Source organism: Haliaeetus leucocephalus, unplaced genomic scaffold (assembly GCF_000737465.1).
Source record: "Haliaeetus leucocephalus isolate CR32 unplaced genomic scaffold, Haliaeetus_leucocephalus-4.0 Scaffold802, whole genome shotgun sequence".
Taxonomy (NCBI): Eukaryota; Metazoa; Chordata; class Aves; order Accipitriformes; family Accipitridae; genus Haliaeetus; species Haliaeetus leucocephalus.
The window spans coordinates 167791-190860 of record NW_010973238.1 but is presented as its reverse complement, the minus strand read 5'-3'; the positions used below and the strand labels follow the sequence as shown (position 1 = coordinate 190860).

General features: G+C 39.9%; 1 protein-coding gene across 1 annotated transcript; it reads left to right on the top strand.

The window, feature by feature from the left end:
- Positions 1 to 171: 171 nt before the first annotated feature.
- SNAP29 (synaptosomal-associated protein, 29kDa) lies at positions 172 to 5914 on the top strand. Its single transcript, XM_010581611.1, has 5 exons — positions 172 to 453; positions 1753 to 1949; positions 2709 to 2794; positions 3872 to 3976; positions 5686 to 5914. Exons 1-5 carry the CDS (start codon positions 223 to 225, stop codon positions 5841 to 5843), a joined length of 777 nt encoding a protein of 258 aa, XP_010579913.1. The 5' UTR covers positions 172 to 222; the 3' UTR covers positions 5844 to 5914.
- The last annotated feature ends 17156 nt before the right edge of the window (positions 5915 to 23070 follow it).

Sequence of the window (23070 nt, the reverse complement as noted above, 5' to 3'; positions counted from 1 at the left end):
CGCAGTGGTTCCTCCTAGCAACGGTGTATCCCGTAGCAGTGCTCTGGAGCGCTCGCCCCGCCCCGGGGCGGGGCGGCGGCCTGTGGGCGGAAGGAGCGGAGCGGGCCGCGGCCTGGGGTGGGGGCTCGGCGGCGGGGCAGGCCCGGTTCGGTCCGGTCCGGTTCGCTCTCTGAGGAGCGACGGCTGAGGGGGCTTCCTTCGCGACCCGCTGTCGGCGGCACCATGTCGGCCCTCCCGAGGAGCTACAACCCCTTCGCCGAGGAGGAGGAGGAGGAGGAGGAGGCGGCGGTGACATGGCCGGCGAGGGGCAGCGGGGAGGCGGGCGGCGGCGCCGAGCGGCAGCGGTACCTGCAGCAGGAGGTGCTGCGTCGCTCCGCCGCCACTGCCGACAGCACCGCCCGCTCCCTGTCGCTGCTCTACGAGTCCGAGCGGATCGGCGTGGCCGCCTCCGAGGTGGGTCGCGGCCCCGCGGGGCAGCGTCGCTCGGGGGACGGGGTGGGGGCGAACCGGGAGCGGGGCCGTGAGGAAAAAATCCCAGTTAGGTCCCCGCTAAATGTGTAGCCCTGAGGCTGGGACTCAGCTGTGCCTTCAGCTGCTTTTTACAACTCTTACTAAGCCTTATTAATGGCATTTATGCCCATCTTTTTCTGACTGAAAAGTTTTCAGCAGCTCTGTTGATTAAATGAAGAGCCTGCCCTGTTGTTTGTGATGTGCTCGCTTCATCCCGATTAATCACTTCCTTCATTCTTCTGGCCTTGTTTCAGAAAAGAGTTTATACCCGGAGACGTCGCTCATAAAGCTCTTGTCCGTCGTGTCACCTCTTAATGGAATGTTTCTTTGAACATTAGTAACGCGGCTGCCTAAATTAACCCAAGAGCATCCACAAGCTGCAGTAGTTCTCAGTGGCACTTCTGTGAACTTGCAGACTCGTGATTTGTGTGTCCAGAAAAGCACAAATGAGGAATCAAGAATTTAGGCTTAACACAGGGCTCCTTGTAAAACTTGAATTGTATGTGTTTGCTGCTTTATTGGGGGCAGGGGGGAGGAATATTCAACTAGAATTCCCCAAAGTTTAGAGCGTATATGTACACAAGTTCTTTATTTTGCACTAGTGTTAGCTGCAGGCAGCTTTCTTGCCAGAATTAATCTTTGGATTACTTTGGAACAGTGTTTGTGCTGCTGCACAATTTCTAAATCCCGCACTGTTAGTATTAGCTAAAGATTATTCCTGCTAATTATTTCATACTTGAAAAAATTCTATTTATGTTTATTTCCTTTGGTTATTCTGTTTCTAAATTTTGAGGAACATCCCAGTAATATGAAAATAGTATCCCTTACCAATGAAGGTGTCATTCACAACTAGAAATAGTTCTACTTGCTCATTTCCCTGCCATAAACCTTTGCATTTTTATTAAATCACCCATCTGGTGCCATACTTGTTCCATCAAGAAGAGATACAAATGTCAACCTGACAGAAAGACAATACAGAAAATTCCTGGGTGCTGTTTGGAGTAGGTGTCAGGAACCTGGCATTGCTTAGTGATGAGGATTTTATAGCTGGTTAATGCTATGGCTCTTCATTGAAATGCCCTGGAGGAAGAGGAATGAGTGAAAAAGCTGTATCACTTTAGAAATAATCTACAGGGATGAAGGAACTATGTTTTTTTCTTTATAGTGTCTATTAAATATGTTTGATATTTCAGTTTATCTTGGCTTTACTAGCTTCTCTTTTTTTCTGTCAATACCTGTTAGGAGCTTGTACGTCAAGGAGAGGCCCTGAAGCGTACAGAACAGATGGTAGATAAAATGGACCAGGACTTGAAGACTAGTCAAAGGCACATAAATAGCATTAAGAGTGTTTGGGGGGGCTTGGTAAACTACTTCAAAGCCAAACCTCCAGAGAGCAAGCCAGAGCAGAATGGAACCCCTGAATATTATGCTAACAGTAGGTAAGTAAAATAAACATTTTACTTGGGACTTATCTCCCGTGGCATCTCTGAAATGTCACCAGAAAATCACAACTTAAAAGATCTGTTGATTCTGTCAAGTAAACTCCTGAGATGGTGTCTAGCTCCCTTTTTCCTTTAACTCTGAGAAAAGGATTTTTACTTTTGTTTATATTTGTAGTGGTAAGAGTAACTTCATATTTCTGGGAAATTAATCAAACAATTACACCCAATTACACAAGTAATTCTTCAGAGTCTTCTGAATTATCATGCTTACTTTAGTCTTATCAGGGAATCATGATTTGTAGCATTGACATGCTTCCAGTTAAATATTGTGTGTATTTCTCTAGCTTCTACTAAAAGATGTAAATAAAAATTAATTGCTGTGGAATTACTGTGTCTTACAGTACTTGTCTCTCTTCAGCTGAGAAATTTATGTAAAGCCTGGTAATGCTGCATGGATTGATTTCTTCCTTCCCTTCCCCCTCCATCCTCCACTAGAGAAAAGGAGTAGGTTGCCTCCAAGATGGAAGATACAGTTTGGGTTTTGGTATCAAAGTTTCCATACACTATTTTCAGCACTAAAGCAACCAGTTCTGCTTTCACTGAAGACAAATGCTAGTAGTTCATTTTAAAGGAACATTTTGGATCAGGTCTAACAAATTTGCTCTTGCAAAATTTGATACCTGTTCTTCTTTAACAGATTCAGAATGAGGCCTGTGGTCCATAAGAATGTTTTCTTTTTATTCTCTTTATTACTAGATTAAAAGAAGCAATGATGTCTAGTAAAGAACAAGAGTCAAAATACCAGGAAAGTCATCCAAATTTAAGGAAGCTAGATAATTCAGGTTTGTTAACTTTACTTTACATTGAATGTCTATCATCAACATGGGGCAAACTTGCACAGTGGTGAAGGCAGAGACCCTTCAGCTGGCCCAACTGCTGACTTACGTTGCTGCCTAATGTAACCCAGACTTCATGGCTTTGAATTCTAAGGAATTGTTTCCCCTAAAATTCTTCATGCCCATACTGAAGATGTGCAATTTTTTTTACTTGGATATGGGTTTTATTTAGCCCTCCCTGTGGGGGATTTATGCTATATCCACTGAAGACTTTAAAAGCATCCAGTGCTTATATTTGCACAGAGGAGACTATAGCCAAGAATCCACACAAGGTGCAGGCAGCCTTGTCTTATGTTTGCCAAAATTTTAATTTATCTATTCAGAGTTTCTTCTTTTTAACCATCATTTGTCATAGTTTTCAGATATGTTTTCCCTGTTATTTCAAACATGGACTATAACCTTCATACTGAAGTCATTACTTGATTCACGCAAGGAAGTGTACGGGGTTTGGTCTTGTTCCCCGTTCTCACAATGCGTTAACTTCCATGATGACTTTTATGTACAAAGTAACTGTTCCTTTTTAAAGTGAGGTTCAATTACTTAGTTTAGTAAGAGTGAGAAAGCAGTAGGATATCTTTATAGTTGTAGTTCTGTAAGTAAAGAAATGCTTTTTGGTACCATTAATCTGCATTCCACTCCATATAATATTAAAAGTCTGTCCAGTAGAGGGCAGAAATAACTCTCTGGTGGCTTGACCTCGGGGAATGCTAACTGCTGGTAGAAGTTACTAACCTACCTGCTTTGTTGGTTGGATGGCTGGGTTTTTTTTCCTCTTTTCTCTCAACTATCTAGTAGAACTACAAAAGGCAGCCCAAAAAAGAATAATTGTAACTTAACTGTTCATCTTGAGGGGTGCCCTGTAGATCGTGGTGGTGGACTACTTTTGATATTCCTGCTAACAGGTTATGTGATTACATGGCAGCTGTGGTCAGACTAATTTTTAATAGCCCTTCTAAAACTTTAAAGCCTCTTCTTCCTAGCTTTTTTTATTATATAATATTCTGTATTTTATACTCTTAACAGACAATGATTTCAGCAAAGCAGATTTCGTTTCTTCAGTGCAAAGGGATTCCTATCCAAAGAACCAACACCTGCGAGCTTACCACCAGAAAATTGATAACAACTTAGGTAAGTGAAAAAATTGAAGCTGTTTGATGTAGTACAATTTTCAATTTTTGGCTCTTAAGCCAGAGTAAATTACTAAGTAATATATTGCCAACAAACACTTTTTTGTTTAGCTCATATGTGAAATTTGATGATAAAAAAAAATAATTTGCTTGTATTCTGCAGTTCAAAACTATCTACATGGCAGAGTCCAAAGTTTGATTGAGACATACATTATTTGAATGGTAGAATGCTGTGGGATGTCTGTGGGTCAACTACTTGCAAATATTAGTAATAAATCTGAGTTAGAAATGCATTTCATGTGAAACCAGCCAGAAACAAGCTGGCTAGGCTGCCTGGACTAGTATAAATCTGTGGAAACTTATATGCTATTGGCATCTATACTTCAACTCTTCTGCAACGTGCTTGTGCTTTAGAAATAGTTAGATTTTGAACTGTCCCTGAGCAAAGAGACCAGGGGGAAAAAAAACCCATACCAAAAGCATGAGTCCTCTTACATCATACATTGACAATAAGGAAGACACTCTTACCAAATGTGAATATGCTAGCACGTCTCTGTCATTTGAATGAGGAAATGGTGCTGAAGTATCCCGTAACACTTGCATTCAGGATAGGAAAATGTTTCTTTGAATCATCCTATAAATTGACTGGAATATCACTGGGACAAGCAGGCTTATCCATCCATTCTGAAAAATCCTACTAAGCAGGTACTAGTAATATTAATAAGGAAATACTGCTTCAAATTGACATTCAGATTATACCAGTATGGATACTTACTACCTCTTTTTCTAAAGCTTACCACTTACATTGAAAGATGCATTCAACTTACCAAACTGACAGTTAAACTCGCATATTAAATTGTACATTAGTTTGGACCCAAAGAATTTGTAACTGTGCGCAGGCTTTGAAATAAATATGTTTTGCAGAAGATAGAATAATCAAAAGGCACTAAATATTTAATTTGTGAATTTGTTGCATTTGTTTTATTACTTCCCAAAACCATTCAGCTGACTTTGTCTTCCTTTGTTCTGTAGCATATATACAAAGTGTCTCTTTGCTTACATGTGTCACTGTTTAGCTGACCTAGAAAGAAAAGATAGGAAGGAATAGATCAAAGAGAAATAGTCAAGCATAAGAGTTAGTGGAAGTGCATTTGTTCTACTCCCAAGCAGTGCAAAACTTACTAGCCTCAAAAGCATTTATACTGATCAATCATGCAATAAAATAGTTTCCTTGTAGGCAAATTAGAAAATCTGGAAATGAGATTTTTCCATCTATGTGAAATAACTAAGTGCTTAAATCCACAGTGTATTTATGATATTTCTGCATGAAGTTTAAAGAAAAACAACTGAGGTAGTGTGTATACTGAACTGAGAAAAGATGTACCGAAATTTCTGTAAAATAATTTTTTTTAAAGTGAAAAGTACATTACAGGGTATGTTGTTTTATAAAGATCCAATCTGGTTTTAAGCATTTGTAGTTAACTTGTAATGGGGAAAAAAGGAGGATGTGATTATTTCTGGTAGTAATGCGGTAGATGTATTAAAATATCAGTGCTTCCACTATTGGAGAAGAACACTCACACTTCAGCAGTTGTAACTTAACATTTTCTAACCCAGGGTTTTGGAGAAGAGGGAATCCTGAATAGTTTCCATTTAAACATTATGCTTTGTACTGTTTTGATTCCTTATGGTCCTTTTCTTTGTTGACAGATGAGATGTCTTCTGGGTTGAGTCGTCTGAAAAACCTAGCTCTTGGTCTGCAGACAGAAATAGATGAGCAAGATGATATGCTGGATCGGCTAACAAAAAAAGTAGAGACACTGGACGTCAATATTAAAAGCACTGATAAAAAAGTCCGACAACTTTAAAGGGTTTTTAAAAATTTTTTTGTCTGGCATCAGTTCTTCTTGGATGTCTTAGCTCAACCAATCTCTTAAAATCTTGGGCAGTATCTGTTTCTCTTTTTTTCTGATATGTTATTGATTTTGTTGTCATTAAAATTGCATAATCTTAAGTGCAGCTTAATACCTTAAATTTCTTCCTAATGTACACAGGAAAAGTGCAGGTTGAGTAAAATCTCTCAGCACTTGGTAAATGCTTTTGTGCTGGATGCCCTGCTCAATTGTATAACTGTGCGTCATGTGCGTGGAGGAATTTTCAATCTACAAAGCTTCAGTGTCCTTGGCCTGGGAGCTGTGATGAGAGAAGTAACTGCACTTTGCCTCTGTTTTGGGGAGGGGGCAGGGGGAACAGAATGTGCTGCTTTGTTCAGAACAAATGTTGCTAATTCTGTTTACCTACAGCTATTTTAAATTCTGAAAAAAATGCCGATTTCCAGCTGTAAAAATAATTTGAAGTGACTGTTCTCTGGCACTTCTGGGGCTTAAGGAACGAACTGTTCTGTGGAAGTTGTAAAATATCAAGGGTGTCGTGCAGTAATGATAATATCTTGTACGTGTTCCCTTTCCTAAGATGACTTTTGCCAAATGGTGGATCCACGAACTGTGGTTTTTATGTTTGGGTCACAAAATGCTATCACCTTTACAGTATTTTCAGTAAAGCTCTCTAAGGGTATCTTACAGTCTGCAAGAAATGTTGATTGACAGTGACCCAAAAAATTTGGGTTACAAAATCAGGACTTAAAGGTATGTGCTCTTAAAGATTCTTTTGTAGAAATTGCCACTATCTGCTTTTTTTTTCTGCTCTTTCTCAGCTTATTCAGTTAGGTGGTTATTTGAAAAATAGCTTCCATTTTAGAAATAGACAGTTGGTCTGATGTTGCACAAACAGATCATAGGAGATTGTTCTTTAACATTTCAAATGTGATTAGGGATTGAGCAGATGCTGTGTTTTCCTAGGTAATGCGACTGTTTTTAAGAAACTGAGCTATGGCTCACATACTTCCGCATTGGCTTAGCAGGTATGAAAAGTTTCTGCAAATGAAGAAAAGCTCAAAACTGTTTTTGAGTCTTCCGGATACAAGGTGGGCCTTCCAATTTGTTTTATACTCTTTTGTAAGTATTACTGTAGAACAAAATAATTACAATTCTGCTCCAACTTGAAGACATGACAATGAGAACTTGCTGTCTTGAAAACAAATGTTATTTTGGTTTGGAGAGGCCAAGGGCCCTGTGTCAGTATTGCAACACTTGCTATCACAAATGACAATGAGTGGCTAAGAAGAGATAGTTACTTTTATGAGCTGGTGCCACATTATCTTAAGAATTAAAGGAAGGCCTTGGTGTTTAGGGCTATCGAGCTTGTATCCTTCATGAACATCACATTCACGCCCTCCCCTTTCCTTTTTTTTTTCCAAGGGATTTGTTACCTTGAGCTCACTTGCTACAAAGTGCACCCAGTCATTAAGGAGATAAAAGAAATCTTGAGCCTTTCTTGTTTTACTGTCTCCTGAAAGTTCACTTGTAGAAAAATAAATCACTAAAGCTACACTTCTTGGACATAGTATTATTCTAAAAAAATATTATTCCTGGGATTATTAGCAAAGTAGAGTTGTAAATTAGATTTAAGGTGAGCCTTTTTCCCCTTATATTACTGATGTCATTGATTTCAGTCCCTAAAAAAAAAAGTGTTTTCCAGGGATGTAAAACTTCAAGAACTTTTTGAGTACCTTTTAATTGCTTTTTAATTTTCACTTTTTGTCATTTATGCTTGTTTGCAACCATTAAAAAACCTTATTAACGTATCATCCAACTTTTTGGGTGTATACCATGAGTAATTCTCTTACTCTGTTAAAATATTTGAATGACACAATTTGATGTCTCAAGATGGTTGATACATTTATTTAGCAAATGATACAATCATTAGTTTTCAAAATGTTAAGTACCTCAGTGAAGGAAGATTGAAATTTTGATTATACCTGTTTTAGTTTCTTATTTGACTTTCTCCTTTTAATAAAAAGGGTGAAAAGACTTGTCTCTCTTCTTATCCCAGTGCTGGTTAACAGAAACACTTGCATCTTAGAAAGGATATATAAATTCTCTCCAGAACAGAGAATACCAAAAAATTGCATGGTAATTAATAACACTCCTTTTAATGTGAAATCTGCCTTCACCTGTATGCAGCCATTTCATAACTAAATTTTTACCAAAGTAAGACTTCAGTAACTAGGATGTAAACTCAGAATTTCCCCACTAAGTTATGGCTAATGAAGGAAAAAATGTAGCTGGATGATCTGGTTGTGTTACATGTAATAAGAAATGTGGAGCTTCAATCCAAGCAAAAATTTTTGTTTATTTAAGAGTTAAGTGTGCTGCCTTTCTGATGTAAGCTATTCCATTTTTCTAGTCTGATTTATTTCACAAAATGAACTCAAGTTTTTGGTCAACTCTTTAGTTGTATTAACCTTATGAAATGTTTACTGCATCCTGGATATCTTTGATGCCTTTAAAAACACAGGCAGGGAAGGGGAATAAAAAAAAAATAAATCCCTCTTTCTGCTTTGAGAACCTCGTGATCCAAGCAGACTAGAAAACCAGGATCTCAGCCATGTGGAAGTTACACAGAGGTCTAACTTCTCATCTCTTCTAACAATCCCATTCACTGTCTCAGTAATGTATTTTGCTTTAGGCTTTCCTGCTTTATGTATTATTTTTGGCTTGGTTTTTTTTTTTTTTTCAGTGGCTTGTTTTAAAGGATTATTTCCCACATTGGATTTCTTTTGTGGGGAAGAAAGACTGTGCATGGGTATAAATGAATTTCTGTTACAAACTGAATTCCCTTTCTCAGTATTCACACAGATGCTTTATGCTGATAAAGAACTTAAGTCTAACTGACATGAGGAGACAAAACTATTTTGTAATAGTGATGAATTTTTTTGCTTGTTAGAATAAAATAACTTTCCATCCTGCAGAAAGGGGAAATATAAATGAAGAAAAACCCACAATTTTTGCCTTTCCAGGAGATGTCATTTTGCATGTGTTATGAAGGACGTATTTCAGTAGCTTTTCTTACTATTCCCTGAGATAGTTTTATTTCTTCTTGGATACTGTTGAAAAACTTAACCTTGTGTAGGGTATAGGAATTCCAGAAGAAATTCAATATACGCTCAAGTGCTAACTTGGTAAGTTAAATGATTTTGTCTAAATACTCGTGTTGGCATAGAAATTGGAGTCCTTGCAACAAAATAGCTCTGGTTAATTTTATTCTTATTGGCTTGAGTAGAAGTTTAATATTAAGGTCAGAAGAAGATAGCAAAAAAACCCCAACATTTTATATCATCTTTATCAAAGGCGATTTTCTTTCATCTCAAAGTTTGCTAATAAATTTTGAAGAGGTTTTAAACACCGGGAAGTAGCATACCCTTTGTAACATAAATATAAGAAGACGTACTCTAAAAACAGCAAGGAAAAAAAAGAAGTGGGAATAAGCAGTATCAGACTGCTAGATTCCTAGGTGTATTTGATTTTTAAATTTCCTCAGCATTGAATTAAATATTGTAACAAATGATGCATAGGTGAATTTTAGTCTGTACTACAAAGATTTGTTGCTGTACTGAACTCTGTTTGCCTGCTGAAATTGTTGGGACACTATATGGTGTCAGGGTTTTTTTAATGTGTGAAATTTATCTGGAATACTTTGCTGCCTAGTAGTTTTTGTGAAGTGGTATCATTTGTTAAATGGTGAAATAGAAGATACTTTCCAACCGCTCTGCCTTCTGAACAAACAGATTTTTGTAGGCATTTTTACAAGCATAACATCATATGGAAGATATGTGTTTAATTTTGCCTTTGAAATATATAGGGCTTAACTTTCAAAATCACAGGTAGTGATTATTTGTGTCTATGGCTTTTTAAAATAGTACTGTAATTCTATGCTACCCAGATATAACACTTTTTATACAAGTCAAACTGAAATACATTTTCTTTTATTTAAATGCTAAACTGGACTGTAGTAGTTCAGCAGTTTAGGAGATTGAATGAAATGAGTGTTGAATGGTAAGAGGGTCAATAAAGATGCTTACTGTTAATGGAGAGTTTTTGCATTTATTTCCCAAAATTCTTTGATTACAACTTCATTGGCACTTCTTTTCCATAATAACATGTTAAAATGCTGGATCTACTCTGTTAAGTTTGTGCCCGAACGGAAATAAGTTTGCAGCTGGTGGGTTTTGTTTTCTGAGAATAAAAAGAGGGCATTACATTTCTACTTGACTCTTGAATAGATTCTTTTAGATCTTGAAAGAGGAATGCAAACAGGCATTTATTTTTGCAGAACTTCAAATTCTGATTATAAAAAAATTCAAGATGTTGCTTGAAAAGTAATCTTGCCATAATGCTTGGTATTATCAGGAATATCATAAACTGGATGTATGCGTGAACAAGGCAGGTGGAACAGGAGTAAGGCAAAAAAAAATGTACCATCTTGAAAACTTAAAACCAACAGGACGTAATACTCCTGTGTGGTCCCAAATTTGGTGATGGCAGAAAACTTCAGAATGTCCTGACCTTTGGTTAGGTTCTTACCTGTATAGGAAGGGAGGAACCTGGCTTCTGAAAATTTTTTTGTAGTAGTTTATTTTCATAAGCAGAGATTCAAAAGTGCTATTACAAAAGCTCTCAAAAGGGAAAGTCAATATGCTAGAGAGAGATAGACAGGGTTTTTTTAAATCTGGAAACTTAGTTTTCTGCACTTGTGCTAACAAAAGGGAATTGAGAGTTCTGCCATCTCTTGCACTTCATTGTTGCATATAGAAAAAGCAAAATAACATGAAGAGCACAGTGGAAGATGGTAGAGAATGGAGCAGTGCAGTGGATTCTGGATCTCTGCAAGGAATATTATTAGCTTGCTCTGCTTGCATGGAGAATCCGTTTCTGAGTCTTAGGAGAGTATTTCACACAAATCTGTTTGTTTATGGCTGGTCAGGCATTTCAACCCTTTTACAATTTCTCAAGGACTTCCTAGCTTACAGTGTAGTCCCTGCCTTTCTGGGAAATGAGAGAGGAACGGGGAGGGAGGTAAAAGATGCTCATGCAAGTATGTAAAACCAGGCAGAGCAGGTGCTGTTGGAATGGAGGACCCCCTTTTTTCCCTTTTTCCTGCTTCTGAAAAGAGGTTTGGTTTTAGGAGGGAGTTCTACAATTTTCATTTTGTTTTGGTAGGTGGTTGGTTGGTTTGTTTGCTTCCAAATAAATTCATTACATCTTCATATTTTCCCATTTTGGGAATAACAACTACAGTGGGGCCAGAACTGAAGGCTTGGTAAGGCTCACTTGAAAGAAAGCAGGGAGGTGCCCCCAGAATAAACAGACTGCCAGATCGGGAAGATCGCTGAATGCTAAGCAGGGTTTTCTAAATACAGTGACTTTGGAGCCCTGCCTCGGCTATAAAAAGTCTAGATGGGTTGTGACTTTGCTGTTGCCGAGGCAGAACCTTCTAGAAAATGGGCTTCCAGCTATAGCTGTGGATGTTTTTGGGAAAACAATGGACCTCCTTGGCATCTTCTTTCTAGATGATCCTTCTTTTTCCTCCATGTTAATTGTAATCTGTTCTGTTAATGGATAGCAGTCGTTTGCCAAAGGTGAGCTCTGCCTGCAGTTCAGCACTCTAAAAAGCTGCTAGAATTTCTGTTGCTTAGAAGAAACCTTTGCCCAGCTCCAGTGTATCTCACAGCCTTCCAGGGTCAGCAAGAGTATGAAGTGAGCCACCAAGGCCATGTTGTATGTGTTAACCTTTCAGCGTAGAAAGAAGACAATACAGTTTGGAATGTGTATGTCAGGTGCTGACAGTGCTAGAGAGTTGGACACCCTGCCCAAAAAAGTTTATAATTTAAAAACAGGTATGTTAGAGCTATTGGGAGAAATTACACACTTTAATTATTTTCCTTTGGTTTTAGTCAACAAACTTTCTTACTGACATTAACTATTTTGTAAAATAGGTAAAGGCTAGGCTCTTTATTCCTGACTTTTAGTCTTTCCCTACATTCAATCAACTTATTAATCAAACAGTTTGCTTTGTTTCACTGAACATTTTGTATGTCTTTCCCAATTCCTTCCTTGCTCTTTCATCTTTTAAATTTACCCCCTCTCCATCCTATGGGAAAGAAATAGCTAATGGAAGAGCTTTTCTTCAATATGCTCTCATCAGTGTATTAATTTTGCCATCCTGAGTTCAGATTATGTAGGGTCTAAAATCTGACTTGCTTGCCCTAAGATTTGAGCCCCAGATTTCTCTTAGAACTCCTGTGCAACCCCAGTGTTTGTTTGCATCTGTTTGTTGGCTAGGTGGTGTTTACTGGCTAGCATGTTTGGGTGCCTTTAAAGAAAAAATCCTGCAGGAATTCCTTTGTGTGAAGCAACTGAAAAGGGTGGTGATGCAGTCTGCTCTTGACTTCCAGTAAGATCCACAGGAATGTCAGTACTAAGTTACTGCATACCAACACTCATAACATCAGGTCTTCATAGCCTTAACTTTATTGCCCTATTTGTGTCTGGATTGGCCAATCTGTTTACATCTCTGCCTACTGGTCCTCTTGGATGATGATGACAGGATGTTTCCTCCCTCTTTGAGTGAAGTCTAGGCAGAGAGGCAGTATGATATAAATAGTAAGGTTACAAAATTGTCATGTAAGAAAGCAAAGGTTAAAACCTGATTGCATCCACCTGCCCATGGAGAAGGCTTTGTGAGGGAGGGACAGCATCAGCCTGTATTTTTCCTCCTGGAATAATGCATGCAGGATGACCAGGACTGAATCTCCGAGGGCTTGTTACTTGTGGAAAGCCGAGAACTCTTAAAAAGCAGGAATTGGATGGAGACTGAGACAATTCCAGATTGAAAGTTCCACAGCCTTCTGCCCTGAAAATAATTTAGGCTGCTAACACCACTGCAGAGGAGACCTACAAGTCATTTTATCTGCTTCATCGTATATTGTTGTGTTATAGGCTGTTGACATTTCTGATACTTATTTTTATTCCCAAAGCTGCATGTAGCAATACAGTATAGATAGGAACTAGCAGCATTTGTGGGTGCTAATCCTTGGTCTCTGCCTTTGGGATTCTCCCTACCTCACCATGTGTGCTCAGAATGGCAACACAAGCACAGTCAGTGACAATGCAGCAGCCTGCTTTGCTATGGCCAGCCTGCTGGCTGCCACCTCCCACCTCTCCTCTGCATGCTCCTTGTTCAGTTGTGACTGAGCCAGATGGAAAATATTAATCAGAACATACTGTATCGTGATATGGAGAGAAGGATGTTCTTTCCTAAATGACATAGTTGCAGTAATTCAGTGATGGGTTAATTTTTGTTGGTACATGTTTAGCAAGATCTAATGAAATAAAACCGAACTGCAACATTAAGCAAAGCGCAGGTGGGAAAACTAGCTTGTCAGGGTCCTGTTACCAATGCACCAACCTTATTAAGCCACAGAACAACTCTAGCGTGCTATAAACTGGGATTTGTTGCACAGCAAAAGTAGCCTTGTTCTCAAAAGACATAAAAATGGCCTTCTAGATACAGAAGTGCTTTAGTGGGTCTGCCTTCTCCCTCTCCTAATTAGGTGGCAGAGTCTTCCCAGTTGAGCAAAAATATCACAGGGAACCTTTGTGCTGAATTACAGTAGAAAACATTAAACAGATTCCTTTGCTTTTTATGCACATGCTTCCTCTTAATGCTCACTTGTATCAATAGGGAATATCCTCCCATACCAGCAGAGTTTTCATAAGTCCATATAAGTTGTAGTCTAGCTCCTCTATCTGATCTTTCACCACTACTGACTTCGAAACATTTTTATTTTCCCTAGCCATATCCCTCAGTAATTTCATGTGCCATCCAGCAAATGCATTCATTATTGAAATTTGTATGATTTAATAATTTCCTGGCACAATAATTCCAAAACATGTGGGAGGAAAAATGGAGAAGGATTTTTCCATCTCCAGGTGTTTATTTTATTGCCCGAATCCTTGCTCTTGACTCTTTTGAATGGCTTTTTGTTGAGCTGCATTTCAGCTGCTTGTCCAGCACAATGTCTGAGAGAGTATGGTCAGACTGTCATCCTTGCAGCTGAAGGTGGTGGGAAGGAAGCTCATTCTTAGGAATCTGATGTACCTGACTGCTCTTACATTTCTAGCTTCAAATTTCTAGAGCTGTTTTCCTTTCTGCAATCTCTATAAGCTAAATAAACACTTTTTTTCAATTGCCTGCTTTACTAATCAGTGTTTGAAATGCAATATTGAGGCCTCATTCCCCACTCAAGCTAACATGCACTATGCTGGGTTTACAGTGGCAGCCTGCCAGAAGCCTGAGGGCTTCACCTGTGCCCAAGTGAGGGAAGATGAAAAGCACAACCAAAGCAGCTCTTCACTGTGGGATACAGCAGCACATTGCCGGTTTCCGTGTATCAATGGACGCCAGCAGCTACTGGCAATGACAGAGCAGTGGGGTTTGGGTGTATTAGAAGGCAAGAACCTAAAGCCTTAATTCAAGAATGTACTTACTTAAGAAATAGGTGTGTATTTATGTTGAGCATCGCATTAAAACCATTAAGCTTCCTTATATCTTTGCAGTTAGGCACATGTAGATGTATTGCTGAGTCTGGCTGCGTTAATGATCAGTGTGAATCTCCAGGGAATGTCTCTGCTTCCCCAGGTGCCTCAAGTGTCAGGGTTATGAAGCCAATTCCTGTAAGAACAATCTTCATTTGGTATTTGAGAGAATCATTAATTCTGACTTACATTTCCTTGGAGTAGTGATAAATAATGGAATTAGATAACATTTGAAGAGACATTTGTTAAGCCTCTATAACCTTGTTACATACCTGCCCAAAAGTACTTAAACAGTCTTAAGAAAAGGAAGAGAACTTGTGATGAGTCGCAGATGCTCTGTTGTTTAATTGTTCAGTCATCTGTAGGCCATGTAGTATAACATAATGTAGTTTTATTTTGACTCTCATCAACTGCTTTGCTGTTTTAGTACCTCTGTCTGTAGTATGGAGTGACTGGAAGATTGCCAATTAAAGGAAAGTCTATGTGTGAACAGCCGGGAGGGAAAATATGTAAATCTGGTGGAAAGAGGCAATTAAAGGCAGTGTTGAGATATAATGGAAAATAGACAATATTGAGCCTCATCGGAAATATCAACATAAACAGCAGCTACTGTACAATGTCTCTGAAGTGAACTTTGCTGCTTTAAATAACTGCGTTCTACAGAAAACAGATGGATTCTGAAATCTGTGAGCAGACTTCCAGAAAACAGTTTGGTCTTCAGTAACATGTCCATGTTGATGTTCAGCATATCCTCCTGGCACAAGGGGACAAAAGGCTGCTTCTCCCTGCTGTTGTATTTACATAATACAGAGAGGAGCTGGAAAGTTGGATTACATGCAAGCCAAATATAGCTGAAAATAATACTGCATGTCGTATGTAACTATGAATGGAGATTAATAGAGAGGAAGTGGTATCTGAGATATGCAGTATAATAAATGCTGCCTTGTTGCTTTGTAATCCAACAGCTGAGGAGGTTAACACACCAGTGAAACAAATCGGGAAGCCCTGACTAACCAGAGGGACCATGCCGATAGCTTACCACAATCTTGGTACCACCAGCAAATCCAACTGCATCATTTTTTGACAAGAGTGGGTGGACTGGGAAGGGACAGACCATTCCAAAATGTTTAACTATATTACAAATGAAGATGGATTCAGGCTGTGTTTTAATCCCATGGCCTATATTTGACCATCCTTGTTTTGGAATAAATGATCAAAAAGCTCAACGCAGTTTCCTGTATTCTACCAGACATTTATACAGGCATTTGTTCGCTCGTTTTCTGAATGAGTATGATCAGTCACAGCCCAGACATAGCAAATCAAGCTCCTGTTTGTGGACACAAGCTTGCCAATATGCATTAACTGAACATAGTTCTTGCATCAGGCAACATATCATGTGCTGTCTCCATCACATTCTGAGCTAGAAGAGAAACATACAGATATATAACGATCTTTGGGAGGGCCCATGAAAGTGGTTATTTCTTAACACTAAACTAGTTTCTTTCAATTCTTCAGTTTTCCTCTTCCAGGACAACCAAAGAAACAAAAGAAGAGCTGCTTATTAATCTTAACAGTTATGTTTCAGTCTTCACAGAATGGAAATGGACAGAAACACACAAAGACGACTCACTTCTGATGTGCTCTGACTACAGAGCCTCACTTGATCCAGAATTTTAAACGTGTTCACACTAGACTCTGGTTGAGTTGGAGCAAATGACTTGTGGAGAGCTATGATGGAAGAGGGAAAATTCTGACACTGGGGCTAGAAATCATTCCTTTGCTTCCTGGATGCAGTATTGTGTGGTGCAGAAAGAGGCAGGCAACTAAATCTACTGCATAACTGGACCTCCACACATTCTTTTTGAAATTAGTACTTTATTAGATCACATTTTTCCACAATGAGGGCCAAAAATCCACAAAGAAATGTGACCACAAAATGCTAAATAAATGGTTTAACTAGCACTTTGTATGCTTCCCCTTTCATTTTTATGTTTGCTAAAGATATTCTACGTATCTGGAACAGCACAGTTTGCCAAAATTTGATGTCACTTTTTTATGTTGCAGGGCATCTCTCAGGCCTTTAGAAAAGCAGGAAGTACCAAGTACTCTTTAAATTCAGGAAGATGTTTCTAAAAAGATAGGTATCTCTAAAAAGATTAACTACACTCTAAAAAGATAGGATTGTAAATTCCCTCTGGTGCTTGTTAAGGCTGTCTCTGCACAAGAGGTTTTCTCTTTTTATTTAACATCCCTCATACAAGTAGCATCAGTTACACTGAAAGCACTGGCATAAAGGGGCACAGTAGTCTTAATCTTGTGTCATCTAAATTCATTCTAGCAACAGGGTAGCAAAAGTGCTTATATATTGCTTCTGCTAGCACTGGTAGGAATTTTTTTAAAGGTAGTTTAGACATGTCATTATGAGGACTTTGAGCACGTAAGTCTGTGCTTACCTACATTTTATTCTAGCTCAGCCATCTTGCTTGTTATTTTCTCAAAAATTTAAAAGGTAGCAAACTTGTATGGTTGAACCTCTCTGGGAAACAGCTTTGTATTATGTTTGTGTCCTGAAAATTCTAGTTAAGACTGAAGTTCCAGAAAAGCCAGTCTGTTAAAATCATATTATATATGTCATTAAGAACCATTAAATGCAGAGAACTTCTGTTAAAACCTGTTCCACAAACAATTCAAGACAGAGGAAGCCTAGAATGAGTAAGAAAATTAGGGTGACTTATCTTCAGCTTCCTGAAATCCTACAAGCCGACAGAAAAAAACTAGGGCCTTTGTGTTACATAAAATAGCATTACATGGTCTAATAAAAACCTGGTTTTGAAGGGGAGAACATAGTTCAGGAAGTAATGGTGTTTTCAGGAGGGGATTTCTGAACCTATCTTTAAAGTTAATGCAGACAAAAGTACAGATTCATACAAAAGCAGGAATTTGGGCATAAAGAAAGGGAACAAAAATATTTCATGAACAATAAAACTAATTCAAGAAGGTGCAGACCTTGGTCAAAGATTTTTTTTTTCCATGATTTGGGTTGACTGCTTCATAGATTTGTCAGTAAGGGCTGAACTCCCACTTCAGCCATTCCGTCTAAATAAAAGTCTCTTTCCACTTTCTGGCTGCCTATTTTCATGAACCTTGCAGAAATCTAGCATGTTTGAGCTATTCCTGTCCATCACATATGGCTAAATTTGGCTAATGGTCTCAAAACTTACTATGGTGGGGAAAAGGAAACAGGCAAACATGGGGAAAACATAGTCATAAAAAACTTGTTTCCTTCTGGGGATGGGGGCAATTCATAGCTTATGAATTTAAAGAGTGCTTCTTTCCAGGATTAAGAGAAGGGGAAATATGTTGTAAAGGCCCTATAGAAAATTAAAAGTCTGTTCACTATCTGCATGGTTTACTACTATACTCTAAAATGTAATGGGGTTTCCGCTTTTCTTGGCTTTATTCTGTTTCCTGGATAATATAATAACGTTAAGAAAATGAACACTGAGGTTTTCCTGTCAAGGGTCTATTTCAAAGGAAATAGCTAAAAGGCCTAACAGTCAGTATATTCAGCATTTCCCAAATCACCCTATTAATCTGCAATTAGAAAACATTGGCTCATTCAGTCTTGCTGTAGGACAGAGGTAATTACCAGAAGACCCCTTCAGGTTCTTTCCAGCCTTTTATTCTCATATCCTATTTATGCACACTTACTAGTTATGCTCCTAAATGGTATTTAACCACTCAGACCATTCAGGCTAAGATTTTACTTGGTCTATTTGTAAGTGTAGCTTGGTTTCTGTCATTCCAGAGCTAGTGAAATTAGCAATAGATGCACAGTTGATTTATATTGGCTACCTCATTTCTTCCCATTAGTTACATTTTCAAAGAATGCATTCACTCTCTATCCACTTGATGGATGAGAGAAAACACTCTGGAGGAATTCAGCTTCTAAAAAGGTTGACGTAGCAAGCAGCCCTGACCCATCTGTCATGATTTTGAAGACAGACGTTGATTCCCATGCCCTTTATTCGGCTTTGCGTCACTGACCAGTAGACCTCTGTTTTTACAAGGCTGGGCTGGAGGAGTTGCAATTTCAGCTAATATATCACCGTGCAAGTAATTCAGCATCTGTGCTGCAAACCCTGGAGAACGCAAGTGTCCAGAGAAGAACCAAATGACTGTATGAATGCACAGAGAGCATGAACGTCAACGCACTGCACAAAGGCAGACAGAAATGGCTTCTTTAAATGGAAATGCTTCTGGGAGAAACGATGGGCATATTGTCTGCAAGTTACAAGTAAATTATGTATCATCATGGCATTAGCTCTGTGGGGAATCTGAAGGCCTCCAGCCTGCACTGCTACTGCCTCTAGACACTTCTGTTCATTTTGACATTAAATGCTATGAGAATCTGTCATCTCCAGCAGAGCTTTCCATGCACAGGGAATACAGGATGGGGCTTCACATACCAAACTAAATTCATAAAGTGACCTTTATCAAGAACATGTCAGGAGTTAAATCCACCATAACAGGGGATTTCCTTTAAATGCTAAGTGTGTACAACAACATTCTCCTGCCAGAGAAAGAACTAGAGGGAATTTAAACATTAAACAGTTAGACATTAAACAACTCCGCAACAAAGTCTTTACATTTCAAATCATTTCTTCAAAAACATTACAATTTTTACCAGTCTGCTCTCAGGAGCTTGCGCAATGCCTTACAAAAACCACAGAAGAAACTCATCCAGAGCCTCAGAGTGCTTTGTATGACCCAGAGTTATGCATTCAATAAGAAGAACAGATGGAAAAAGGAGAATTGAATTACAGGGGAAAAGAACATTATTTGAATGGAATTTTTAACTAAAATGGAGAATGACTGCAGGACATGTACAAGGAGTCAGTTCTGGATGGGAGATGATGAGAGGAGTCAGTTCTTGACTCAGCAGTGAGGAGCCTGTTGAAAGGAGAGAGAGGAGACAGATGGGAGGAAAAGGGAGGGCTCCACTGTCTCCAGGAGACAAGCTGGAAAGAAGTCCAAGGAGTGAGGGTGTGGTTTGAAAAACAAGGAGTACAATTTCAAACTGGATCCTGAAGCAAACAGGGCAGTCAGTGAGCGCCTTGGGATGCATGAAATGTCAATTTTCTCTGCGAGAGGCCAAATCAGAACTTTTGGAGTTGTGACCCTCTGTCGTTGCTGCACCACAACATCTTTGTGCTGCGACTGCTGATACAGCGTTCCTAAGGTTTGCATTTATCTGTTAGGCAAAACATTGACACTCAGTCGGTGCCAGTCAGCATACAGCTGGGAACAGATGCAGATAAAACATTCTGCGTTCAATGCTGTGTCACGCACATGAGCTCTCCAGTAGTTTGTAGTGGTCAGCTGCAAGGACGTGCAAGTCCAACCTGCAGACTCCAGGTCACTTAAAGTTTTACTTGTTCACACTCAGGCAGGTCTCTTGCTGTCAGGAAGTGGATGCTCTCTCATATAGGCCAGAATATATGCCAGTGCAATTTTATTTTTTTAATCAAAACAGTAAAGTGGCCAAACATTTGCAAATTGAACACTTCTGTATTTAAACTGTGATTTGAACTGATGTTGTGGAGCAAGACTCCAAGAGGAACACTTAAGAGAAATGCACACTGCTTTTCCAGTGAGACTTCCTTGGCTGATTCTGTGGGAAGAAGACTAGGAACATGCACAATACATACAACATTTTTCCATATAAATAACAGCCTCTCCAAGGCAAAAATGCAGCTCTTCTCAGGGCTGTTTTCAAAGACTGAAAGAGAGCATCAGGCTGCCGTCCATAGGAGGAGCCAGAAAACAGAACATCTGGAGGAGAGCAACCTCTGAAAAATAGAGAAACATTTACTAGGAGCTTTTCCATTTGCGTTGTTAAAGGATTGCTAGGGATTACACTCTTCTCAGCTGCTAAGTGCTGTGGCTCTGCCTTTTATAAAGGAGGAAGAGAGTAGCAGCTAATCAGAGGGGTGCTAGCGCAGCAAAGAATTAGAGACTTGAGACCCTTTACATTTCCTTTTGATAGACTATAGACTGTAGGAGAAATACCTTAAATAAGGCCAGTACTGCCTTTCCATTGAGAGATCCCAAACTAAATATAGAAAACAAGGTCGAAAGACTCAGTTAAAACATCCATGTACACAGCTGACTATACAGAGGTCAGTTTCTTTAGCTATGGAAGCTCAGCTAGTTGCAAAGTGGAGACAAGATGGCAAAATACTCTTCCCATTTTTTTTATTCGTGTCAAAATTTCAAACACTATCAGCTAGCTCTTCAGAGCTGATCACACTTGCAAAGAATCTAACGCTTGTTCCCAGCAAAGCCAGGTGTTAAAAAGAACAGATATTTAAACACAGAACAGCGTAAAGAAGGTACAAATGAGAAAGACCTCAGCAGACCAAGTGTGGCAAAGCACTTTAACATAAAGTGAGATGCTTTTTTTACTACGGAAATTATGGGATGTTGTAATTAGGATTTGGCCAGCTGGGAGTGAGCATGAAGCATTATATTATTAAAACTGGATTGAAGAAATATAACAGACCTTTAATTTTAATTATACTTTAAAAGAGCCTTGATTTCCTTAGCCAGTGATCTCTCTAGTTCACGTCCACAGTTTAGTGCCAGACTACTAAGGGTGATTGTACACAGTACACAGTGATTTTTGTGCATTTCTAAGTCTTGCTAATAAAGATGTCTCAGAGACAAACTTGTTTCCTTCCTTTGTCACAATTTTCTTTAAAATATAAATAATATAAAAATATATAACCTATAACTATTCACATTACTTAAGAGGTCCTACTTCATTTTTTAAATAAATGATGAAAGTCTGTGGCTCGCTTTTTTTTTTTAAACAGAGCTAGTTAGCTATAAATTAGAAAGAAAAAGCTAGCAATTGGAGCTCTGGATATAAATAATTAGCATCCATAAAGCAATTGTGAGGGAGGGCAGTTGACAGAAGCAAACACAGAACAATTTCATTATACCAAAATGGGCTGGTGACAGATCATGTCCTGATGTCCCACTGATGGTCTTGCCTCTGCAGCACTGTTGACTTGCCCTCATTTATAAGTTGATACAGCTAATCCACCATAAATAAACTGCTACTAACCAACCTGCGGAGTAGATGCTACTCAAACTTCTGAGACCATGTAAAGAAAAGTTGTCTCCACCTCAGCTCCATTTTTGCTTGCTTTTGAGAGAACAGACCTTGGTGCCTAACCCCAATTGCGAGTCCTCTGGGGACAGCTACAGATCCCCGATTTCCTGAGGGATGGGGCTGTTGCAGCACCTCAGTCCCAGCACCTTCTGCCACCTGTTCAATGAGCTGTTCAGGATTTCCTCAGTCCAGCTGCAGACCTTCGGATCTCCCATACGTGGCAAAGAGGTCCCCATGGCTGCAGCCTGCAATTGTGTGCACCACTAGGAACCAAGGTGTCTCAGTAGAGCCATGCCTACGATTCCTTTGGAAACCTAACCCAGTTTTGGAAATTCCCAGCTCTATGTATTAAAAATGAATGAGGTTAAGTAAAAATAATGAGGTTTAAAATTGTAATATATTTGGAATTGTTTTAATCTGCCTTCTGGTTTTGAGTCTTCAGGGGTCCCTTGTTCAGCTTTTCTTTGCAAACCACAGCATGAGAAACTAATTTATAAAAAATTAAATCAGAGATTCTCCTGTAATCTTGTGCTTCCCAGAGCTGGGCTCTCCAGGAAATGTGAACACCATGATGCTCTGGATAAAACTGCTGGAGCTAGCAACACCGCAGCAGTTTCCATCTCGAAGGATTACTGTAATTTAGGAGAAACATAATAGCAGTAACGTTACCTTCACCTCCCTCATCTGATGCTAATGGGCTGACTAGGAGTGAGGGTAGAAAAAAACCAGGTGTATACCTCTTGCATGTTGGACCCCTCACTTCTTGGTTATTCAGTAACTTTCCAATTTACGATGTCAACTCTCCAGGCAAGGAACCCTATTTCCATTTAGAAATTCAACAGGGCAGAACAGCAGGATGGCTCTTCAAACATACCTGATAACCGGTCATAAAACTCCTCACCTACCTTCGGGCACGGCAGTAGGTGACAAAGCCCACGTGGCGCTACCATCTCTCGGTGGGCCGAGGGCAGTGGGCAGCCATGCCGTCTGACCGAGCCGGACCCAAGCATCGGCTGAGCCCCTCGGGGCTCCCAGGAGCTGCTGAGAAGCTGTGGCTGCCCTTGGCCCTCATGCCCCGAGCCAGGGGCCACGACTGTGAAAGGCCGCGCATCCCTCTGCTCCCCTGGGGCCAGGACGAGCCGGTGTCCACCCCGAGGAGGACGCCAGCCGCTCTGTGCCACAACCAGCCACGACGGCAGGTGCTGGGGCAGGCCGCGGGGCCCGACCATCACGGAGCGGGCCTGCTCCCGCCCTTCAGGGCCCACCAAGGGCCACAGCCGGGCGGCGGGGCAGCGCCTGCGAGCCCCTTGCCCTTCTCCTCACCCGCGGCGGGAGCCCCGGAGCCCTGAGAGGAGCATCATCATCCCCGGCACCTCCGCCCCTTGCCGTGGGGAAGGGCGGGAGGAGCTCTCGGTGGGG